Source organism: Onychostruthus taczanowskii, unplaced genomic scaffold (assembly GCF_017590055.1).
Source record: "Onychostruthus taczanowskii isolate IOZ18803 unplaced genomic scaffold, ASM1759005v1 scaffold33, whole genome shotgun sequence".
NCBI lineage: Eukaryota > Metazoa > Chordata > Aves > Passeriformes > Passeridae > Onychostruthus > Onychostruthus taczanowskii.
Genome location: NW_024500683.1, coordinates 1,254,232 through 1,279,901, shown reverse-complemented (window position 1 = coordinate 1,279,901; position 25,670 = coordinate 1,254,232). Strand labels below are relative to the sequence as shown.

At 38.0% G+C, this 25,670-nt stretch overlaps 1 protein-coding gene across 1 annotated transcript in view; it reads right to left on the bottom strand.

The window, feature by feature from the left end:
• Positions 1–14,094: 14,094 nt before the first annotated feature.
• Positions 14,095–25,670, bottom strand: part of COL12A1 (collagen type XII alpha 1 chain) — a 97,967-nt gene continuing 86,391 nt past the window's right edge. Inside the window, exons 61-66 of the mRNA XM_041410635.1 lie at positions 21,838–21,873; positions 21,664–21,730; positions 19,892–20,080; positions 18,784–18,852; positions 17,585–17,755; positions 14,095–15,182 (exon numbers count right to left, since the gene is read on the bottom strand). Coding sequence (XP_041266569.1) covers positions 15,001–15,182; positions 17,585–17,755; positions 18,784–18,852; positions 19,892–20,080; positions 21,664–21,730; positions 21,838–21,873 — 714 coding nt within the window. The 3' untranslated portion in view covers positions 14,095–15,000. The remainder of the gene's footprint in view (positions 15,183–17,584; positions 17,756–18,783; positions 18,853–19,891; positions 20,081–21,663; positions 21,731–21,837; positions 21,874–25,670) is intronic.

Genomic DNA, 25,670 nt, shown 5'->3' with positions numbered 1-25,670 from the left:
TCAAAACTCAGTGCATTTGTAGATTTAGTTTATATCAGAGGTCTGTTTTCAAAAGTCACTGCGTTCCTACTTTCCAGGCCATTTTCAGAATTACACTCCACCTTTCCTGAGATTTACTAGTTCCTGCCCAATATGCATCTAGCTAGGAAAGTCTTTGTTATTTTTTTAATAGCTGAGGACTTGAATCACAAGAAAACTCAGCACCCTGGAGGACTGGAACAGGTTGGATAAAGGCATCTTTCTTTTTGTAAGTGTGACTTGGATTTGAAAAAGCTGAATCTTTGAACTCTGGCCCACTGCCTGCATTTCCTGGTAACTATAACAGACATGGACCATTTGTGAACAGCTCAGATATCTGGACGCCACTTACATACACAAGACTCGATCCAAAACCCACTACAGTCAATGGAAAGACTTTTGGTTGACTTCCATTCTCTCTGGACCAGGAATACTTCACAGGGCTAGAACATACACGCTGTCTTTTGCTGCTTTTTCTCCACGTAGTAGCACATCCATATTGCCTTTTCAAGTATTTTCCAAATAATGGTCCAAAACAAAGACCCAAGTGCCTCAGCACAAAGTTCCCTTCTTCACAAAAAAATTCCAAAGGGCATAAACAGCAACTGTGAGTCACCACACCCAAAACAACAAATCAGTTAGTAGCAAATTCTCAGTAAAGATAATACATCATCTATAATGTGCAAAAAACAGACAGAAAAGCTTTGAAACAGGATTGTCACTATGAAGGCATGAGTCTGTACAAAAGTTGATCCATTTATGAAACACTGCAGCAATCAGAATTGCCAGGGAAATTAACAGGAGAATAATGTGGGACTCTACCCTAGAAGCCACAGACAAAGAATTTTTGTACATAAAAAATAAAATATTTCTGCCAGTTTCTAGTGGAAGTCATTGATTGTTTTCACTGAAAAAAATATTGTTAGATTGCCAAAATTGTAAAATAATCACAAGATGTTTCATCAAGCATTACAATTGAGCTGAGCTCCTGAAAGAACAGGAAAATTTGGCACACTGAAAACTTTGGGGTCTTTGCACAGCCTGTGAGCACAAGGAGATTTTCCCTGCAAACTGTTATGAAAGGATCTTAATGTGTCTGAGAGAGGGAGCACAGGAGCTTCTCTGCCTGGGGCTGCTGGACTTGGGTTTTTTGGAGAGTGGAAATCCTAGAGTTTCTGGGACACTGATGGGTTAATTGCAAGAGTACAGCTGATGCTGTGAAAAGCAGCAGTGGCCCTGCTGAGTCTCCATCCCATGGAATCACAGCAGTCTCACTGAGGTGGCACAAGTGTCAGCGTGTACATCCAGGGCCACCGCAGCAGCACAAGCAAAAATTAGGGGCTAATAGTAATAGAACAGCTAGCCCAGATTCAGTCTCCAAGGAGCACCTCAGCACCAGATTCAGAGCAGGTGAAACTGCTGTCCTGCCTAGACATGCGGGCACTTGGAGCCCTGGGGTCCAGGCACTGGACATCCAGCCACTTGCCCTGTTGCTGCTCCCCACTGAGGAAGACCCAGCTCTCACTGCCATGAGACCATCAGAATGGTCTAAGTCCTTCTTGAGCCATGAAAATCATCTATTTATTGTGTCCTTGCTCTTGTGAGGCTGCTCCTGGGTTTGAAGGTAGGGCAAAATGCCTTGATTCATGAATTTTGAAATGTTCTGGAGTAGCGTTATGGTTTTAAATCACCCACATTTGATTGTAAGGTTGAAGTAATTTAAATGTTCATCGTAAATCTGAACACACCAAACCAAAGTTTCTCTTTGGGGATGCAAAAATAAGAACAGGAAAATATAGAAATCCACCTGGTTTTCCAGTTGCAGGTAAACACTGTGCAATCAAGGCCACAGACCAATCCAATCAATACTGGATTAGTGCCAAGGAGGACTCGAACAACCCATCAGAAAAGTTAAAATGACCAATAAAAGATCAAAAGAGAAGATGTCTACAGATATAAAAGATAATGTTTGCTTTTCTTTCCAAACCATGTGTGAGAACCCAACATTCTTCAAGAACAGACTGTACTGGCACGGGCAGACAAAAAGCAATGGGAAAGACCGGTAAAATCCCCTTCAACCACATAAACAAACTTGTCTCTAGGCATGACATCACAATCCATAAAAGCCTGCAGTGCTAGGGTTTCATTCTGCTTCAAGTGTCATGAGAATTAATTTTAGACTTGAGTTGTTGAATAACCCCAGAGGGGAAAGGAAAACGAGCCATCAAGATTTCCTCTATTCATCAAGTTCTGAAGGCAGCTTCCCACCAACTGACACTATGCATTTCAGCCTTTTTCTTGAAGAGCAGCATAGCTAGAAAGAGCTATGGGGCATGGATTTTCCTCCTAGCAGGGAGGTGAGATGCTGGTTTATATTCTGAAAGATCAGATGCTTTTGTTTGTTCACAGTATATTGACCAAGAGGTTACTTAGACACATATAAACATGTATTTCATCCATTTTTGAAAACGTTTGTCTTTGTGATAATGCCTGGCAATAAAACAAGCATCCACTGAAAGGCCCGAATCTTCTCTAGAAAGAAAAATTTAGTGATAAATGTCAAAATGATGTGTTACATCCAAACAATAATGTGCCACAAAATGACAAACCACTGAGAGACAGATGTCAGTGATCTGAAAAGCAACAAATTCTTTAAATGGACAAGAAGGTTCCCCCTTGGGCAAGTCACTGGTGTTCCAGGTAGTGCTGGGGTCCACGTTCCAAAGTTTTTGTCTGAGTGGCAGCTAATGGTTAATTTGAAAGCAGAGCATCTGAGTGAAGGGAAATATTGGTCTTCCACTTCCTTCTCTTCCGTTGCTTTCAGACCCTTATTAGGAAAGAGAACCAAATCAGACAAAAATCAGCTGAATCTATTATTGCTTAACTTTTTCAGTCTAAAAATAAAAGACGTTCTTGCAAAAATCTCACTTCCCATGATGTCTACCATTATTTATTTTGCAAGGTGCTGGGAAAAGGTTAAGAGCAGGAATTGGATGAGTACAGTCAGAAATCAGTTATTTTATGACCTACCAACTCCATTTCCCTTCATTGGTCCTAAGATGGCCCCTTCCCTAAAAACTTTTCCATGGAATAAATCACCTCAATTTTGAATTCTACACAAAGCAGTTCAGAACTGCTGTTTGAATTTTTCAAACCATGGTAGAAACTGGTGTTTGAGACAAAGCACACAGTTCCTTTGTGTGTGGGATCAGAGCTATGACATGCTGGATAACCTGGAGTGGGAAATTATGCAGTCCCTGGAACTGGGTCCATGGAAGACCCAGCAGAAATGCTTATAAGCCACCTCTGCACACATCCTCTACCAAAACTGCAGCCACTATTTAGTATTTTGTCATCTGTTTACATAAAAATTTTGTCCTCTCTAAGGGTTCACTTCTGAAAACAAGCCTCTGTTTTAAATGCTTTGACAGTGACTACATAAATTTACATGACGCATTTCACAATCCTTGGAAAATTGCTTTGCTTATGATGGATACTCAACATTTCTTTCAGATAAGTTTGCAGTGGGAGCTGCGGGGGAAGCTATACTGGCAGGACATCAAAATCTGAGGAAATCATAAAACATTGCTAATAACATCTTTGTGCTTTACTTCAACAATTATTTTTACATCATGGAGATTTGTGCCAGAAATTCAAATTACATTCATTTTATTGCACTTGCCCAAGTGTTTTGTATGCAGGTATAATCCACTTTTCATCACAAGAATTAAGGAGGAGTCTATTACCGAATCATAGAATTAGAGAACTGTTGAGCCTGAAAGGAGCCTCTGGAGGTCCAATCTACCCAGACCCAGTGGCCCAAAACTATGTCCAGAGAGTTTTTGAATGTCTATCCAAGGATGGAGACTCCACATCGTCTCTGGACAGCCTGTGGCACTGCTTAGGCACTCAGTCAATGAAAAAGGTTTTCCTGATTCTCAGATGGAGCCTCCTGTGTTTCAGATTGTGCCCATCGCCTCTGCTCCTGTCACTGGATACCACTGGAAAGAGTCTGGCTCTGTCTTCTTCTCTCCCTCCTTCAGGTGTTTATACACATTGATGAGATCCACCCTGAGCCTTCTCTTGCCTTCTCAGAATGAACAGTCCAGCCAGGTTCTTCTGCCCACTGCCATTATATTTTCTTGAGTGTAAATGTCCAGCTGGTAAATCTGACCTCTTGTTTCTTTACCTTCTGCCCAGTGCCCTTTGAAATGTGTTTAGATGATTACAACATGGGGCTTTACTACATCGACATTTTCCCCAGTTAAGAATAGCAGCACTAAAATTGACCTCATTTTTCAATACACATGAAGTCACAATTGGATAGGAAGCAACCTCTGAAAATACTGTAAAGTACAAGAGAAGGCAGAGAGATAAGTTGTTGTTGGTTTTGGTGTTTTTAAAATTGTTCAACTACCTACATTTCATTTAAATCTATCTGATGACAGAGAGACTTGTAAGAATTATAAAACTGATTTCATTTTTATTCATCTTTTGCTAAAATAATTTGGCTTTTATATAAGCTAGCTCATATGCTTCTGTTCAGTGGGAGATACTTTGAGCAGATGTGCAGCTTGTGTCTTGCTTCTTAGGAAAGATGGATGGATATTTTTAATAGGAAGGACACAATTCTTTTATCTGTTGTATTTCTTTTTGGAGCATTTTCTTGTTTCTGCACTAATAATTGCCCACAGGAAAATTATTCTTCATTTTGCTTTTGTACAATGTATGTAACATATTTAACTAAGAGATCCAAATTCACCCACTAAAAGATTACATTTTCCCAGTCTTGAGCTTGATAAAGTTCAACAGAAACTGAGGTTTTGTATCCCAAAACATAAACTAGACATGGGATCCCCACCACAGAGCACTTGCTATGCAGTTCTTGTCTAAATGTCCTGGTTGGATAATCAGGGAGGAAGAGATTTTAGCAAATGGCTTCATATTTTATTCTTGGCTCTCCACCTTTCTGCAAGAAGGCACCTCCTCCTTCCCCATGGAAAGCACTGGGTGACTGCAAAGCACAGTTTCATGATTTAAAGGGAGGGAGCTTGCTGTAGCTATGGATGGCAAGTAAACTAACAAGTAAACAAACAAGTGCTCTATATGCATGTTCATGGAAGCCTCACAATGATTTCTTACATGGAAGGAATTCTTGAAAACATGACCATTCAATTTAAGGCTGACTAGAGGCACATGTTATCCCGAGCTGCACCTGAAGATGGGGAGTTACAAGTCACCTCCCGTTCAGAAGTTACTTTGATGTACTCATGTGGTACTAGATCTCAGCAAAAACTGCTATCATACTCTGCTATCATCAGGTCTTGCTAGCTGGGGCTCAGCACCATGGCAGCACAGCTAAGCAGGCTTCTTTAGAAAGCTAGTTCATGTCTGAAACCAGCGCATAACCGGTCCCAGTGCCAAACAGAAGCTAAACTTTCCGGGATAAAAAAAAATAACTTAACTCAGGGTACAGAGACCTAATGAAAATCTGGCCATAATTCATGAAATTCTGTGCTGATCCATTTCCAATGAGTTTATTAAAGGCAAAACTCAATTGGTTTGGAAGGAACTTGCTCTTTCTCCAGTGGCATTTCCACCACAGTGAGATGTGGCTTTTCCCACAGTACAATGCACAGTGCTACTAATGTTACAGGATAACCATAGTCCAATGTAATGTGCCAAAAAACTGCATTCTAAGTGAGAAATGTTGGTTGTAAAATTTGACTGCCAAAGCTGAATTGATTCATTAATTCAGCTTCAGAAATATATATCCTTTTGCAGAAATCTCTGTAGGTGTGCAGCTGGGGGAAAGACTAGCAAGAATGAGATCCAGTACAGCTTAGAAAGGAAGGTGAATTTTAAACTGAAACAAAATGCCACAAAATATTGGTATAAAAGTAAGACCTTCCCAGCTGCTGTAGCTGGAGCCATTCTTAAAACTGCAAAAGAAAAATCAGTTGTATATGAGAAATATGTATATAAGACATATATATGTATATATACAACTTATGAATTGCAAAACACATTTTATTGTAATTATCATAATTTTTTATAATGACCATAATTTATCATTCTATTCATTCTGTTTAAACAGAGTGCAAAACAAGGGGAAAACAAAGCCATTTACATGTGAAATATAAGCTATTGGGATCTTCTGGGGTTCTAAAAGCACAGTTGACTACCTTTTCTTAATTTATCATGTAGTGGAATGTCTAGGTATCATAGAAGCATTCTTCCAAAATGAAAAAATTTTAATGAAAGTTATGGTGTTTTAAGTTACTACAAAACCAATGTGTTATATTCTGACCTCCCTACATTTTTGAAGCCTTGCAATACATGCAGAAAGTCTTAAAAAGACAGTTGACAGGTAAGAAAAATAAGGGAGAACTGCCTTTTTTGATCACCTATACCTTGATCTGAAATGAAGCTGTTCTTGCATATGTCCATCCAGAGGGTTTTTACCTCTCCAGCATTTTTAAGTTCAGTTTGAACACCACCATCTTGTGAGACATCTCAGAAGTACTTTTAAGAAGGAATGAATAATATATTTTGGTTTTGAGATCTCAAAAACTCTTCGTTTACTCCAATATGCAAGATGGATCTACTAAAATTCATTATATTACTATGCAGAAAATAGGAAAATCTCTTCTTGTGATACCTAATCATATGTATACACACACACACACACACACACACACACACACACATATATAGAGCTATAATATTACCCATTCACCTCTGAATTAGAGACATAGAATGATTCAGAACTAAGAAAATAATTTTTTTCATGTAAAAGAGAAATTTCAAATTGTAAGTTGCAAGTCTGAGTAATGCATTTAGACTGAGTTTGAGACATCAAAAATGGACTGAGTCAGTCACACAGCTGAATGAGTAAGGTTGTTAAAGAAAATCTTTATTTCAGGAAATCGGTAATATCACTCCTGACACTGTCAGTGTTTGGCTGAAAGATTTATCATTTATGTCTCCTTTTAATGTCTTTCCATTTAGAGCTAATTTAAATGAGAATTGTCTAAAATACCTATTTATAAAAACTGCCTGTGACTCTTATCCATTCTAAATTTCTAGGACTATTTCTGTATACTGGTATATAAGGCAGGATAGAGGTATCATTCCCATCTCTAACATATTCCCTTTTGAAAAAATATCAATCACACTCTGCTTCCAATTACTGTATTTTTAGAATCTGCAGAAATTTTGTCTGTGTATCGTCTGCCAGAAAGGGATGGTGAGTGCATTTATTTTAAAGTGTAGGCCTCTTACTGCTATTTTTATATTTCTGTAGATCATCAGTTACAATCTTCACCATTTTTCCCCAGTAAGTCTCAATTAATCACAGCACAAAGCAATGCCTTAAATATTAACAAGAGGATTTATGAGCAAAACTGTGGGTTTTCTTAAATTTTACTTCTATTTCAGTGTCTGTAATTCGAGTATTTTATGTGCAATATCTCAGTTCTTAATTTATTCCACTTCTCTGCTTCCAGCAGAGGCCTCATTTTCATCTTTGTTTAGTGACAAAATCACACTCTTCCATCCCTCCAGCAAGACTGTGCTGTGCTGAGTCACATTCCAGCAAACCTTCAGCATTGGCAGGAGCAGCCCATAAAAACCTGTCCTAAGGGAGAGGTTTTGTACACTTTTACCATCCAACCCAGTGAAGGAATAGTCCCAGTGACAAACATTTAACAGTTTCCCAAACTAAATATTGTTAAAACGCTGCATGAGCAGAAAATAGTATTTTCAGAGATAAATGCTGAGCCTGACTGTCCTTTCCAAACAAACATGGGGACCTCCCCACCTCCTGTGCTCCAGGATGCCACTTCAGCCCAGCCTAGGGCAATCAGCCCCAGCCCCAGCACTGTTATGAACCATGAGAACACTTTAAATTTGTACCACTAAGGAAAGCTTTTGATCTTTACTATACATTTACACATCTTTCTCTTCAATTTTCTTAAAGCTTCCTATTCCTCTAGGAAATTTCTTGCCTCCTCTGTAGAGAAGCAAGTGCCATAAAAAGAAGACACATCTTTCAGAGTGGACAGAAACTGGACAGATTCAGGAAATGTTTGGTGCTGTTTTGACTTTTGTTGCTACTGAAAAGGGATCAGTTCAGGAGACTGAGAAATATAACTGCAGGGTACTACCTTAGAGGATGTACTGGCTGGGATTTTACAATCTACAGGCATTTTCTGTCAAATATACTGTACACAAAGGCATTGCCAAATAACAACAGAGAGTATTCATGGTATTCTGAGGCACTGCCAAAGAAAACAAGCCTGCATATTACCCTTTATTTGATGTTATGCTGACATTTTTCACATGAACAGGGTTTCTGGAACTGAAAATTAAAGGATGAACATCTAAGAATGGATTCTGGGCCAGGATTCCTGCTTTCTATTCAAACCCTGGTTATGGTTTTATATCTTTGCTTATTTACCCATAATGCAAAACAATATTTAGATTAAAGGCCATTGTAGTTAAAAGACTCTTCTTTTCCACTGTTTTCCAGTGCATCAAAAAGTACTTTTGCTCCCTGGAATTGCATAGAAGTAATAGATTTGGGTTAAAATTATGTCTTGAACTATCTCACTTCATTGTTGACAACTATGTAAAGCTACTCATAAGAAGAAAATAATATAATCTACCCAGAAAACTTCCCACTTCTTAATCTGTTACAACAGGAGTATAAAAGCTGGAAGAGGTCTAACAGTTCAAAAAGATACAGGGAGACTTAGAAAGGCCAATACTTATAAAAGTGTCAGCTATAAGGAACCCTAAAACTCTGTGTCCAGTCCCCTGCTTTGGAGCTCTGGATGCAAGATGGGCAATAACAAAATGCAAGTCACATGGAGTACATGACTCAGGAGCCCTAGAGACTTTCTTAATCTTTTGTCCATATACTGCCAGAAAAATAGCAAGTGCTTGGAATAGCAGGAAGGCAAAGGGAGTGGAAGAGAACAGAGAGATTCCTCCTTGTCAGACTTTACTTTGCCAGGCTAGAAAAGCCCAGCTCTTGCAATCAGCAGGTGCTCCAGGCCCTGGACCCCTTGGTGCTCCTCAGATGAACTAGCTGTAACATGCCCTTATCCCTCACATTCCCAGAGCTGAACAGGCAGGAGGCCTTTAGAGTGGGGAACAGCACATGAGCCTCAGGAAGGAAAGAGGGCATGGAGGAAGGGAAGGAACACTGTGCCAGGCATGACACGTTGGCATAACATGAGACACAAAAATGCTCCTGTACAATGTACAGTAATTTTAATTACTTTGCTCTGTTTATTGTCATGAAGAGAATCCAAAGCTGCAAACATTGAATAAAGTGTTGCAATTTTCCAGTAGAGGTTGCTATAAGGCATAAATTTCTGGGCACTAAAACAGATAAACTTTTATTTTGGCAGCTGCAAAACTGGTATTACTCAAGGTATTTATCAGTTTTATATACTTCTGCTTATCCCAGACAAGAATACTTTTTTTTCATAATGCTGGCATTCTGTTTTTTGCTCAGAGACCAATAATTCTGGTGAAGTTCATGACAGTACCCCTGGATATGTTCCCTCTCTAATGGAAAAAGAGACAGCTTTTGTTTTCTTCTTTCTGGTATTTCCTGTGCATCTGAAGATTTTCTACTTTCATTACAGATGAAGGAAGAAAATACATCTCCTTCACTATTTTTAACTTCAGAACTTTACAGGGACAACACACTCTGAAAATGAGAAACAGAAAGTATTTTATTTCTTCTCTGCCCCATTTTCATGGATTTGTTCAATATTTAGTATTATAGAAATATCTTTGTAGTGACTTAGAAGGTAACTCAAGGCTGGTTAAAGAGGACAAGTTATTAGGGCAGTATTGCTTTCTGAAACTCAGAGATCAATGGTTGTCTCAAAGTAAGCACCCAGAAGTGTCATGTTCTTAAAACTTTAGGAACTCTTGAAAATCCAGTGAGTAGCTTCCATCAGCCCAGGAAGTCATAAATATGAGCTTCACAATCAGTGGTAATGAATAAAAACCTCAAGACATCCTGGACTGCCTATAGAGGAATGGGGGAGTCAAACTGCACACAAAACTGCTCTTTACAGACCATCCAGAAACAAACAGGAGTGCTCAAGGATAAAGAAATTCATAACCACAAAGCTGACACATAAATGAAACTGAGACCAGTGCTTGTGTGACAGCTCAATACAGTCTTGCTGCATTTCCTAATCAAAAAACAAATCTGTGACTACTAGGGCTTTCTAAATCTCCAAGCTTAGCGAACAGATTTGGTCACTCAAAGCAGGAGTAAAAATGCAACCTCATTAAATTTGGTGGAAAAAACATAGCTGATCATAAAAAAGAATTTCATAATCACTCTCAGAGGTGTAACTGTCACAGTTAGCTCAATGACTGCACGAAATATCAAAAACAAAAAGGTGGAAACACATTAAACATTAATCAATGAAAACACAACTGAGCATTTTTTTTCAGATGCCAAGAGTGTATCAGCACAAAAATGTATTCTATTCTTTTCTTTCTATTCACTGTTTTATTCTATTCTATTAGCTGAGTGTCATCTAAGAAATATTCAGATCTGGAGAAGCATTCAAGAGAATTTCTTTTAATCCTCAAGTCCTTTTCCAGAACATGAAAGTGATCAGTAAGCATTCTTTAACTAGTTGGTCAAGGCAAAACTGTGAGGCTTTCTGCAGGACACTGAAGGTAATAAACCCTGTATTAGAAGCTGTGTTTTCTTGATGGCTATAAGCTATATAAGGTATGACCTTTTTTACTTTGAAGACCAAATATACAACTATCTTCATATCAGTAGGTTCAATGGTACGTCAAAAATAAAATTATGCACGAGGTGTTCATTCTCATTTAAAAACTGACATGAAAACAATTTCTATTCTCACAGTGCAACATCTTCCCAAGTTTTTTTCCAATTCATAGCTGTGATCTGAGCTGCAGTCAAAAAATGCCAACACGTTATTTCATTTCTTAACAGCAAGGGACAACCTCAAGGATTATGTGCCTTCTTATTGTGTTTTCCACAGAATATATTTTGAAACCTGCTAAAAAGAATTATTGCCTTTAAAATCTAGAGATTGATCAATTTATCACTAATATATATTTTTTAATTATTTTTACTACAAAGAAGGGCCTTCATGGGAACAAAGATCAACTGCTTGTGTTGTTTTTGAAACCCTTTGTGTCTGGCCAAATCAGTTATTTTCCCTGTATCTTCTTCTAAGTCTCTCTGTGCAGTCAGCAGTAGAGAATTCAACAGAGTACTGCAAAACCACAGCAAAAGTAAAAGTTAAGGACAACGCTATTACGTCCTTTCCTTTGCTCCATTTTTGCCTACTATTGCACAAAGATTTCAGCAGAGATGCATTACTACAATATTTAGCCTCCATCAATCATTAACATTGGGTATTTTTTCAGTTTGGCTATCCATGCTATCAGAAATGCAAAGCACCTGCTCTCTGAGCAGGGGGCTTGTGGAACAAAGACTGTCTTCATTCAGCTCCTCTCTGCAAATACGGAATCACAAAATCACAGAGTCACAGAAGTTGCAAGTTTCAAAGGAATCCCAGTGGGTCATGTGGTCCAACCTCCCTGCTCAAACAGGGCATTCTGGAGCATATGGCACAGAATTGTATCCAGATGTTCCTTGAATATGTCCAGTGAGGGAGACTCCACCCCCTGTCTGGGAAATCTGTTCCAGTGCTCAGTCATTCATAAGAAGCTCTTCCTCATATTCAGATGGAACTTCCTGTACAGCAGTTTTTGCCCATTACCTCCTGTCCTGTTGCTTGACACCACTGAGCAGAGCTTGGAAACATCCCCTTGGCACCCTCCCTTCGGGTACTTATGGAGTTTGATGAGTTCCCCTCTCAGTCCTCTCTTCTCGAGGCTGAACATGCTCAACTCCCTCAGCCCATGAAGGGCTCCATACTGATGGCAAGCAAGCAGCAGCCCTTTCTCACCTGCTTGTTGGTATCCTCAGCTTTTGCCAAAATGAAAGGAAATGTGTATGCAATTAAAATTCTGCTTTCAAACAATTTCTTTCTTTCAAACTGCCAGACTATGTAAACTGCTCAATTTCATATGAAATATTCAGGATCTGAAATTTGCTTGTATTTGCATTGAATCTGTATTTTTCCAGGATTTCTTTGTCTCGCCTTTCCAACAGGTTTCCCAGAAGTGTCATCAGTAGCCCCTTCCGCCCCCTTAGAGCCATACCCCTGAGAATTCCTGGAAATAAGTTTTCTTCTTTGTTGGCACCAAACAGTAAACACTCAATAAGATGCCCAAACATCGAAAGTATTTTCTTCATATTCTGGGTGGCCCAGTGAAAGTTCTTTTTCTTCAAAATGTAGTCAGAATTCTGACACATGTCAAACAAGTGAAAGAAGTGTTACCCAGCTTTGGGGATTATGGGGATTTTAAAATGAAATATAAATGCTTATCAGCACTTATCTCAAGTACACAGATGGTCACAACTCATACTTTGCAATTCTGTAGGGAGCACACAACCTAGAGCTTACATCTACCCTACAGATCTGTGAGAATAATTTTGTCTTTAAAAATGTATAAGCACAGGTTTCATTGAATGTTTAAATATTTCAGGCCACCAGATAATCAAATAGTGGCATCTCTATTAGGATTGATATCAATAAAGAACACAAAAAATACAAGGCATTCTTGACAGGCATTTGGTGTATTTTGTGAAGAAATAAAAAGCAATTTAAAATATATGCTTTAAAAAAAGATAAAATTTTCTGTTTAAAGGATAGAAAGGAATCTTTTAAATGAAGACGTGGGCGTCTAGTTAAATTGGTCATAGAGACAATGCCAGAAACAGACAGATGCGAGATCAATGCAAGTTGTTATTATTTTCAAATACAATTCCGACAAACCTTTTAATTACTTCTCAATTTCTACTTTTTCTTTTTCTGCCTGACACATGCCTTTCTTTATTGTACATGAAACTGCAAAACATGTTTTTGATACTGAACTCTGAACACTTAGGAAAAAAGCATAAAGGATTAATAGATTTGATTCTCCTTCCTCAGTTTGACCCAGAATTTGTCTCTTACAATCTAAAAGACATGTGGATGCAATCAGGATCACTCTTTGAAATGTCATTTGTTTGTATTTAATTTCTCTGATAATGAGTCAGGCAATCTAAGGAGTTGCACAATTTCCATTTGTGGACACTAAAATTTGCCATGCAGCTTCCAGTGCAGATTCAGTGATCAGGAAGCCAGCCTGCACATCTAGCTTCACTTCTGTGAGTGACAGATGTCTTGCATGATGAGAAACACAGCTCCAGCTTTCCCAGTTATGTCAAAAGGCTTTGCTCCAGGTCCTATGGCAAAAGCCATTTCTACTGATCAGGAGGACAGTGGAGATGCCATGGAAAAGAAGGATCACCACAATCCACTCTTTCCTCCTCAGTTAGCAAGTAACTCCCCTGGCTCACTGTTGTTCTGTCCCAAATCACTCTTATCACCCTCTGCAGGTAAAGCTCCCTCACAGCCCCCAGAGCTGGTGGGAACAAAGATGAGCTCCCGAGGAGGGAGGAGCCATCTCTCCTACAGTCCCTGAAGGATGGAACTTGGCAGACACCACACCCTGCTTCCTCAAGCAAGCTGTTTGCTGGTGCCAGCACTGCCACAAAGCTCGCAGCACGCCTGCACTTAGAGCCTATGTAACCCTCGGCACTCCCTGCAGTTCGAGTAGTTCCTCAGGTGAAAAGTCTCTCTCCCTGCAGCAGCTGTCCTCCAGAAATCCCCCAAAAGACAGAAATTAATCCTCACAGTCAATCTCATTTTTCTCGCCAAAAGCCTTGCTGACTGAATTTCCTAAAAGTTATTCATAGCTCAGACAGAGAAGGCATCTCCTGCTTTCATCCCACCATGTCTAGCCACCACAGCCCAAATACCTATTAGACTATTCCCATTCTAATTGATTTTTGATACCCAGAATTTCCAGATTGAGTAAATAACATTAATACAATACAAATATATCAGTCCCACAATGCCTTTCAAAAAACAAATAGACACATACATTTTCAGTAGTTTTATTGAAAAATGCCTCTTTCATTTCAGAAATAAATAATATAAGGCAGTGAAATTCACAATTTGCAGTTAAAATATAAAAGCAGCAATTCTATATCCATAGTCTTGCAAACAATTTCCAACTGCTTTTGGTAACTAAGAAACATTGTATTCTGAAAAAAAAATCCATACTAAATATACAACATAAACATGCAATTCCATCTCTGCAGGATTGACTGCAATTTGGCATAAATGTAACTGTGTCTACAAACAAGGAGATTTCAGGCATTATTAAACTGTATCCAGTTGATACAATGACTTCAGCTACTTAATGTTTGTGGTGTTTAGAGGAGATGTATAAGAGCAGTATATGCTCTGCAGCTTGTAACTCAGAATAGAAGAAAATTACAATGATACTGGAAGGAGAGGGAAAATTTTGGTTCTTTTTAACTAGATATTGCAGACCTGTGATCTGTTTGAACTGAAAACATGCATTTGAAAAAGAAGAAAAATGTAGAGCTAAAGCAGTCCTTAAAAAATTTGCAAGAGCTCTGTGGTAATTTTTGTTTTGGTTTTTTGGTTTTCTTTTTTTTTTTAATGTAATTGTTTTTACATTATTTTAATGAAAAGGCAGCACTGGGATAACTGAATGCACACCTTAATCTGTATGCAACCACTATAAGCAACAGTATTTTACAAGCATTTCCAGAGCAACATGAAGTGTTTGGGTACACAAATTGCTATCCCCACATAAGCGAGATACAAAACAGGGGTGCATCTGACATGATTAGACCAGAAAAGCCATATTGCAAAAGGAATGATGCACTCTCCTGTGTGTATCTGCAAATGCAAGCACAGCAAAAAAACAAAAAAACTCGCCAACCAAAAAAAAACCAAAACAAGACACACAGATCTTTTACTGCTTTGTTTTTGCATTTCTTGACAGTGACCTTTTCCAGCGCATGTGCTCAGGGTATTCTGGTGAATGCATTTCAACTCCATAGTCCTCATACTCGTCCTCTCTCCTTTCTGACTCCATAGGTACTATAAAGGGTTCACCTTCAGGCTGATAGGGTCCACTTTCAGGCACGTATGGTTCTGGTTGAAAATAGTTGTCCGATTGAACATAATAGTTATCGCATGTCTTTGAATCCACATATGCAATGAAAGTTAGTCTGTCTACATAATGTTAGTTCAACCTTATTTTCATATAATAAATATATAAATAATTAGTTCACTGGGGGTATTTCTCAGTTTTGCTCATGAATGCCTTTTTGGCAGCAAAATAATAGAAGGTTTTATATTCATCTTGAAAGGCTTTGTATTTATAATACACAAAACAGTGCAGAAAGAGTCATAAATTAGGCAAGGGACAGATCATGGTAAAACTATTTAAAAAAATCAAACAAAACCAAGAAAAATCAAATAAAATTACTATTTTACATCTACTTCAGTAAATCTAAGCATTGGGCTTCATTTTAAACTGCATAATTAAAAGAAGACATGGAGAAGGTAAAATGAAGAGATGGGTTTGGTGTATGCTAATTTTCTCTGAGAATGGGAAAGTGTAGACATAACTATCACCAGCGGCAATATACAGTACATGTCATTTTGTCGTGCTGTTCCTCGTAACAAACCGAGTTACAGCTGGTGCTTCAGGAACACCAAAAACTACAGCAAAACAGAAGAAAAATTATTATAAAACTTTGGTATTTATAACTGCAGTTACAGATCCAACAAGATTACACATAAAAAAAGGTATATGCCCCAATTCAGACATGTTGGTAACAAGCAACAGACAGGTAGGTTTCATAAGTTGTCAAAGATGTTATTCTGGCATACAGCAAGCAGCAGCAGGCTTTTATGCAAACGTATCATGTAGAGTTGTTAACAGATTTTAGTGGATACAGTCCCATACAAATCATCTACAAGCCACAATTAGTTTACTATTTACATAAGTTATTTCTCATTTTCCAGGTTAAATCTGTCTCTCTTCTAATGGCATTACCTTCGCTGGTTAGTAGTTTTACAAGCCTCCTTCGCCACTGAGGTTTTTGGTGGTCTAGGTCTTTTTTTAAAAAGAAAGACTGTCTATTTTATTATTGAAATGCAATAGGCTTAATGAATTGACGTCACTGTCCTTTATCTCATTCATGAGTTGTGTTAGTAAAAGTATCTCCCCGTTCTATGAGGTCAACATGGTTCAAGAACCATATCCGTGGTGAAATATCCATACGGACTCATTTTCTAATAAGCACGTGCGCAAACATCTCAGAAACAGGATTTTCATGTATTCAAACTGTAAGCAGCACTGGCGACTTAGAAAATGTGTTAGCCGAAACCTGAAACAGGTCAAAGATGATGTTAGTCTTTTAAAAAGTTCATCTGATGTGCAAAAACATACTTTCATCCAACTAAATACATAACAGTTAAGTCTTAGGCATATATTTATATATGTATACATAGCTGCTTGCTAGAAAGAACACTGCTGAATCACACGCACAATTTTCTTTATTTTTCATTTAAATAAGAATTTTTTGTGAGATCTGCACAACCACCTGGCTCTTTAACCAGTATCACTGAGTCTGCAATTGTGTACATATATATATATATATTTTCTTTCCTTCTTCTTTTCATGGATACATGCACAATTACACTAACAGCAAACCACATCCAATAGTAGTATCACATACACTAATTTTGAGATCTAGCAAGGCATACATATTAATTTGTTCACAATACTGTGGTCCTGCAGGATCCCCATGTTAAAATATATTAGAATCTTTCCAGTCAAAAATTGGTGGTCACTGGACCCTTCATTTTGGTTCCAGAAGCAGCCTACTGCTTTGAGTAACGTCACAAAGTGGAAGGCTTATATGACTCAGGGCTAATCAGAGACTCCATGGCATTTAACTTAGTAGATATTGTAGGACAGTGGTGCTTTTCAGTTGTCTGCACTGTTATTAACAAATGGATTTCCCTTGTGGAAAATTTTTATTTCAGGAATCAATTTTGTATAAATCCTGACACGGCTCAAAAAGAGACACATGGAAACTGCCAACCACAGCATTCCTTTTATTTTTCAAGAGAAACATGGAGAATTCAACCTTGTTCTGAAGACGATTGGAAGGGGTGGTGACAGAGGGGGGAAAAAAGAAGAGAAGAAATTGGTCACTTAAATCCTATGAGCAACACTACCAGCTAGTAACCATCTACATTAAATAAATAAAATAAAAAACAAAACAAGACTACAATATTTACGCACTACTTCCTATTTAAAACAAATCATGCACAACATCAAGTAATCCTAGACCAAAGTGTAAATGGCTCCTCATATACTTGAACATTACAACAAGGCAGTCCTGCTCGCTGACCCATCTCCTCCTGACTCACTGTGCTCAGATTAGCAGGACTGCCTCATGTAAAGCAGCTCAATATGAACAGCCACACCTGTGAAGGCTATTTAAGGCAAAGTTAAGGTTAAGTTGTTCATGACCTACCTGGGAACCCTTGGCCATTGTAAGGGATGCTAGCACACTGGGACGAATCACAATATCCTGGTGGCCCTGGGGGACCCCGAATACCCGCATTTCCAGGACGGCCTGGTGGCCCTGGTGGTCCTCGTGATCCTGTGGAGCCTGGTGGACCAGTTCTAGATTCTCCTTGTGGACCTAATTTTAGAATTGAGAGGTTGGGATGTTGGTTTTTTTAAGAGACATCTTGATAAAACAGCTAACAACACTTCTGTCTAGACTACACAGCCCAGGCTGTCTTTGGTGAGAAAGCACTCACACTCTGTTGCTGTATGGGGGTCAACAGAATGAAATACAAAAGAAATCTAAAAGTGTGACTCATCATGAGTTGCTTCCCTGTGTGTGGCTTATTTAAGTACTTATTCTTAGAAACTAATTTAGTAAGTTTTGAGCCAAGTGAGAAATGTCAATGTATTCTCTGGTTAATTTCCCCTTTGTGTAAGATATGATGATCTCAAGGGAAACTGCTAGATTAGACAAGCACACTGGATTTCTATTAAAATATAGGAGTACATCAATTATACTGCCCAGTAGCCCCAGGATAGATGAGGTAATGTTGTTTTTGGAACCAGTCTTATTATGGTTAGCAGAAAAGTAAAGCTTCAAGTAACTGGGGCTGCAATTTGCTGCCAGCATATTACGGTTCCTGTAATGAGTAGCCTAGTAAACTACAAGCAGAAATAAGTGATGCAGCTGATTTATGCTAAGGCATAAACAAAATTTCGTGACACAAAAACCAAAAACTAATAATCAAAAAAGTCTGTCTCTATTATCCAGTAACTCTGCATTTGGGAGTATTTTGTAGTCCAGCAAGTAAAAAAAAAAATCTACATACTACAAAAGAAGCATCTGATAAGACTTATGAAAAATATCTGTCAAATATTTGGACAATGTATTTTAATGAAACACATTTTCACATTAACAAGCACGCCAGATGATTAAATTAAAAGATGAAGATAAGCACCTATTGGCCATGACCAAAAATCTTTCTAAATTGCTACTTTTGTGGTGATTTCCTACAAATTTATTAGAGTAAACTCTAATATATGTCAAAACCATGAAGTGGGCAAAGGGTGTTCATTCACCATATCAAGTCTAGTTCTCTATGAAGAAATATTTGCTTTTCTCTTACTTTTCTGTAATCTGATTAAACAAAAAATATTTACCAGGTGGTCCTGGCAAACCTCGTGGTCCTTGGGATCCAGTCCCTCTTTCACCTTTCTCTCCAGGGATTCCTACAGAATAATAAAAAGGCAATGAAAATCAAAGAAAGGAAACCACACCAACAGGTATTTCTTCACATTCTCTCACTGACATTAATTTTTACTTCCCATGATTTAATACAACAAGAGCGGTTAAAATTTATGTTCTGCAGATGTTCAAATGTGAATTTGTGAAAATTATTTGCATATTAATATAGTAACCCAAGAATAAAATAGGATGTAGATGTAACTTAGCATGAATAAACTCTCTCAAACATAGAAAAGTTTTGAAATACTGAAGCACCACAGAATCTTCTTATTTTAGATTACAATCAGAAAGGTATTTTCAGTCTTGCGTACTTCTACTATAAAGGATGGTTTACCATCTTAGGAACAGTTATAATCAAAAAAGTTTAAGAAATTCTTCTGAATTCCTTGATTTATTCCTAGCCTTTTTAAAAGAGTGTATAAAATATATCCTAGAAAACATAGCACCAAGTCTATGCTATAGTAGAGTAGTGGAAATAAGCAAAGGCCACAAAAGACTACACTACAGACACCCCATGTGATTGAGGTGATCCAAGATAGATGTAAAGTAGGTGTACTCATATGTTTACTTTCAGTTCAGTTGCTTCTCTCCCTCAGAATGTTGTAAAGAGCTAAGGGTGTTGATCTAATTCTTTAATGTCCTACATTTATACTTGTTAATGACTCATTTTCTCTCTTAATCAGTGTTCTGCTTTGCAAAGAGTTGTCTTACTCCAAACAGCCTTTCAAGCTGCAGCTGTATAGTGCCAGAAGAGATCTGAGAACATTTGCTTTCCTGGGATATTATGTGGAAGTCTCAGACAGCAGCCAAAATGTTATACCAGTTTGTATTTCATGAAACCTGAGCAAGAGAGAGACAGGAAAGCACTCATCTAGTTAACCTTGTCCTTCAGTACACCAGTGTCCCTCAGGCAATCCAACTGGCCTAGCAGGGCTTCTTAGTCTGTCATGGTAAAGGGAGCAGATTGCTCCTCTGGCAGCCTCTGCACTATGTCCAACTACAGCTGCCTTGCAGTTTATTCACCTCTTTCACCAGGTGGTCCTTGAACCCCAGGAGGTCCTGGGAATCCTGGTCTTCCTCCAGGTCCAGGTTCTCCTCTTGTTCCAGCAGCTCCCGGGGGACCAGGTGGACCTGGTGGCCCTGGCTGGTTTCGGTTTGAATAATAATCATTTGGAATTTGATTCAGCATTTGATTGAACCGGCTCATTTGACCTTCAAAAGAAAATAAAAACGTGAAATGAGTGAAAATCTTTTGTCAGAGTGGGAAGAATAAAATATTATCTCTCTTAATTAAATCCTGTTCTTGTTTCTCTTCAATAAATTAGTACAGATTATATAGAAAGATTTAAGATGGATGTACAATAAGAAAGGTGAACATAAATGGCAGAGGGAGGGGGTCAGGGAGGGAAGGAAAGGGAGTTTCTGGAAGCCAATGACATTAAAACAATTATCATAAAACTATTAAAATCAAAAAAGAGGCAATTTTTTTACAGTACTCTCACTCTTGGAGCTCTATTTAGAGGTTGTTTTTACTCTGAAGAACAGAAAGGATTTGCTCCACTTCGAAAACTGTAGTATCACATTTCTCTGTACTTTCAGACCTCTGCAGCTACCACAGGCAACATAAATTATTCATGTGTAGAGTTAGCAGCACAGTCAATGAAGTAATTTTCTTAAGCCTGTAGGATGCACAGGCTTGTACCTATACACCTTCTGCATATGGGCAAATTTCATTTCCAATAAAGGATTTGTGAACAAAAGCAACACCATTTTGAAGGTATGCAGGAAGGAAGCCTTAATGGAGAGACACATCTGATTAGTATAATGTGTCAGTCCTAGCATAACACTGAAGAAAGAGATCAGCTGAACACAAAAAAAAAAATAAGGCAGGGACGCTCTAAGAAATGTTAAAAGATCTTGGACATGATATTCATAAATCTAACACATTCACAAATGTACTTTACTTCTTCAGTGATGGCTAACCAACAGACATGTATTAGCAGCCATCACAGACATTTCAAAGGACATAAAGTCCTCCTCCCTGTGCACCGGCGCTCTTAAAGATCCAAAAGGTATATCTGTTTTCCTCAGTCAGCACTTGACCTTGTAATAGATACAATATTAAAAACCAGTTTGCCTTTGTCTTTCTTGGCAGGTCTACTGATAGCAAAAGTGCTGATTCAAGACCAGAGAGAAAGACTCTGTAGAGGGCAACTTCATGGGCTGCAGAGCTGCACTATGTGGCAGTAGAGGACTGAAATTAAATTTGAAGTCCTTTTCCAAATATTGTTCTTCCAAATATTGTTTCTACTTGCATAGCACCACTGATTCTGTGCAAAGTGTTTAACCAGCACTCATCTATCTTTCCCTGCTGGCAAAGTACCTGCAGTAAGCATCCTTTTTCTCACTGATTCCCTTCTCTTGAAGGTAAGACATGTTAAATGAGAAAATATATATTGATTTTTTTGCAAAGATGAAGTAATTTTGGACTAAAATTGCAAAGGGAACCTCAGCATAATGTTAGGATTGCATGTGTGTTTCCAAAGGTCACAGATTAGGTCCAACTCAGTTTATTCTGTTATTCTGTGATTATCAAGATAGCCTCTGGATCTGGCAAAAATTTGCTGCTACATTTTTTCCATCAAATCATTTGCATTGGACAGCTGTCAGACTGGTCAAGATCTTGCTCTGCTCTGTGGCCAATACCTGTCACTCCAAATTTGAACCATTGTTCTATCTTTTTAAGAAAGTAGTTAATTACTTGTATGGGATACAAAGCAAGCAACACTGTTTACCATTTATCAGTTGTTCACAAACTTGTCTCGCAACTGCTCGCATCATGTTTTGAGAAGCAATATCACCCTAAATAATCAAATCCAAAATAAGTGTTTCATTAGCACGTTGTACTTTTAAATACATAGTCTTTAATTTTAAAATTATGAGCAGAATTGACTTTTAAGCTGACTTACTCTGTCACCTTTTTCTCCCTTCATTCCAGGTGTACCCTAAAAGAAATAAGTAAAAATTAAGCAACTGAAGGATTATGTTATTTCACCCCAATTGTAAGTTTGAGATGTGTAATTCTAGAAAAAGTTTTGACTACTTCAAGAAGATCCGGTTCTCCTTGAACTTCTCATTTCAGAGATGCTAAAACAGGTGCCAGAAAAGAGTGGAGAGACAATGATCTTTTGTGTGCCATCAAACACACTAATAGATGCAGAAGAAAAAGATCTGAAGGAAAACTTCAAAGTAGGACAAAAAAATTTATGTATTCTGACACTTGGATCACACTGTCATTTTCAAAGTTGAATTTCTACCATCATATTTGTGTAAATGATCAATGGTCTTGTACGAGTCATATATGACTTTAATTTTAAGTTTTAAGACAACTTATTACAGAAAGCATGTTAGGAAGAATAACACATGTCAAGGAAAGGTAGTTGTCCTCTTGAATCCATATAAAAAAGATTCTATCTTAAGTGAAATAGAGTTATGCAGAGATGACACATAACACGGAGAGAGTGCTTATTCTATTTATAATAACAGTTTCCCTCTTAATTCTCAACTATTTCTAGTCTTTAAAATGTCTCATAGAAGTCTTAGTTTATAATTACTAACATTTGCCAACTTTTCTCTAGCAGCACTTTCCATTTGCCTTTGAATAGTTTAGTGGTTGTGGGGTTTTCAGTTTTCGAGAGTACTATGAAAGAAGCAAACCAGGAGGGCTGATTCTAATTTTGATGTATGCATGTGTACATGAAAAATACTGGGAATAATGATAGGGCTAGCATGATTTCACATGGATTTTGATTTCTAGCCCAAATTACTACTTGAACATAAGGCATATTTCAAAGGTGAAAGATCAGTTTGGTCATCTGCTGCTCTGCATGGCTCTTCACGTAGTAACACACACATCCTGGGTGTTACTGCTTTTTGCAGTGTAGTATTTCTTTAAGGAATCTATTTATCACCATTAACAAAGCAAAGGCCAAGTGTGGGCTGCAGCTGTTTCTCGTAACATTCCTACAGTACCCGCAATTAATTTCAACAACACGAAACACCAAATCATTCCACTGAGGTCACAGCAGACACCTCTTGAATGTGGTGACACTGTTTCACAGACTTCTGTCGAGGCCTTGGGCAGACAAATGCCCTTGGGGTACATCAGGGTGTGAGCTTAGTGTGGTCTCTGAGCTTCTGTGCTGCAGAGTTGCACACACCTACCCCATGACATGCCACAGAAAATATGAGACAGTTCATCCATCACCGAGTTAAGTAGTTGTCATATGCTACATTTGCATCATGAATAACAGATCGTTCTTGCAAAATTAATTGTACAGACTCAAATGAAAGATTTAGAATGGTGACACCATAAATGTGCCATTGGAATAAATTATGCCACCAATGAGGCAGCTGCTAATATGTATAAAATATACCCATGAAGATGATGAATATTCTTTCCCTTCTGTCCTTTGCCCTCCATCTATATTTTTCTTACTCTGAAGTCCACAGGGAAATGTTTGTCTTTTCGTTTTACCTTATTACAACCACATGCTGAAACAGACTATGGACTTGTAAATGCCATTCCATAAATAAATGGTAACAACTAAAACCATCAGGAAAATATGACATTTCTGTCTGTCATTCTCCAATAATTAACATTGTGGTAAATGATGATGTACTGACACTCTAAAAAAACCTTAATTTGATTCCCAAATAAACAAACATTAACATCTTGTTCATAAACTATTACATGTACCTGAAACATTAATTGAAGAGAACTGGCTTTTAATTGCATTGGTCTATTATATGAAAATCTGGGGGGGGGGAATGGTAAAGAAACTATTGATGCTTTTCTTTCTGTTTGAAACTTGCCAATTTTTCTATTTGCTGCAAGCATATTCCTTTGAAATTATCTGTTGTGTATGTATTTATAATACATGCTTGTTTTATTCTCATTCTTTCTATGGCTTTCATAGTAAGACCTTCTACCAGAAGCAAATCATACAGTACATCTTTTGTTTATTCACTAGGTAAGAGGAGAGGGAGGAGGCAAGGCAGGGCAAGACAAGGAAAATAGGTCCCCCAGCTAGGAAAATGCAAATGCCATGTACAGTCAATTTTAAATTTCACTAAACTAAAATGAGCCCCGTTCCTCAATTTGTGACCTTGCAAACACACACTGATTCAGCCTTGTGGCTGGAAGTCTAAAGCCTATTTGGAACTAACTTTAAAATTTGAAGATTAGAGGCTGACTGGCCATGTTAACAATAAAGTGCATTTTCCATCTGAATATTTTAGAAACAAATTTTCAAAAAAATAATAACCATTGCAATTACTGAGTTACTATTTGCATCTTCCTCCCTCTTGGTTATATGCCTCTTAAATTTAACTTAATTTGCTTTTAATAGACAAAAAAGTGCAGTTTAGCCTACTGCTTGACAGCATTTTGAGAAACAGCAGCTGCTGCTGGCATTCTGTTTTGTTGCTATCCTGCAGTGAGGGAGTCACTTGGGGTCAGTGCAAGGAAAAGCTGGTTTATGCTGCATGTGGGATTTTTCTGAGCTGTGGGATGAAGGCTGGGGCTGCAGCATAGTTCTACTGCTGAAGGAGGACAAAACAAAGGAAGTTTTGCTATTTTTACATTTAAAGATAATGTGCTCAATTGTTTTTTCCCAAAAGAATGTTTGCTTCCCTCAAGAACCACCAGCTCATTGCTCCCAAAGCAGCACTTTTTTGAGACTTCATCTAGGACATCTGCACAGATGGATGCAAAAGCAGTGAACACATGGCAGCAGAGAATACAAAATTCTGAAAACCGGCATGTAACTCACAACAGACTTGGACTACCCTCAAAAGGTTTTCACCGTTTATTTGATCCTGGAGGCATCAGTTTAATAGCACCTTACTTATAAAATTTAAATGCCTTGCATTTAATCCCAGGAACCGTCTAAATCAACAAAGTCAGACCCTGTTGTCAGAGAGTCTGTTTTATAAACAGGACATCTCTACCTTAACACAACTTGGTCTGCCTACCCATTGTTACTGTTTTCAGTCTCACACCTATAAAACAAGTACTGGAACTTTTTCTCTCTAATAGTCCAACATCTTCTATTTCCCATTATATTTATTCATAGAAAACATATTCCTTTCTTCTTGAACCAATATCCTCTTCTAGTTTAATGAGTCTTACTGTTGATGGTTGTTACTTTATGATATATGTGTATGAACCACTATGGAATTCTCACTCTCTGACCAGACAGACAACAGATATTTTCGTCTCCTCTAGGATAGTCTGCATACAGTTCTCAATAAATTACCAACTCATTTGTGTTCTTACAGTTCCTTTTTCAGTCATTTTGTTGCTATACTGGAAAAAACAGCTAAGTTTCTCTTGGAGGTACTTGTAAGCAGACCAAAAAGCCAAATTTCCTATTTCCATGAAAATTCAGTTAACACTTCTAGGATTTACTTGTTCTAGCATAAATACACAGTGAGGTAGAGAAATGTTTACAGTGTGGTCTGCCTCAGCTTAGCACATCAGTGGTATTAAATACATCAGGAAGGAGCTCCAGCTGACCACATTCACTGGGAGTAACTTCAGAACACCAAGGCTGCTCATAATTTGCAGGTAACTGAATACCTTTTACCTGGAATGCAATATCCCTTGGTTTGCAGGGGTCTTTCTCCTCACTTTCATTTAATAGTACTAGCAATACAGATTGTTGAGCTAGAAGAAAAATTGGCAGGATCTGGTGAAAAATTATTTATTCCTTGTATTTACCAAAGGCAAAGTGAAGCC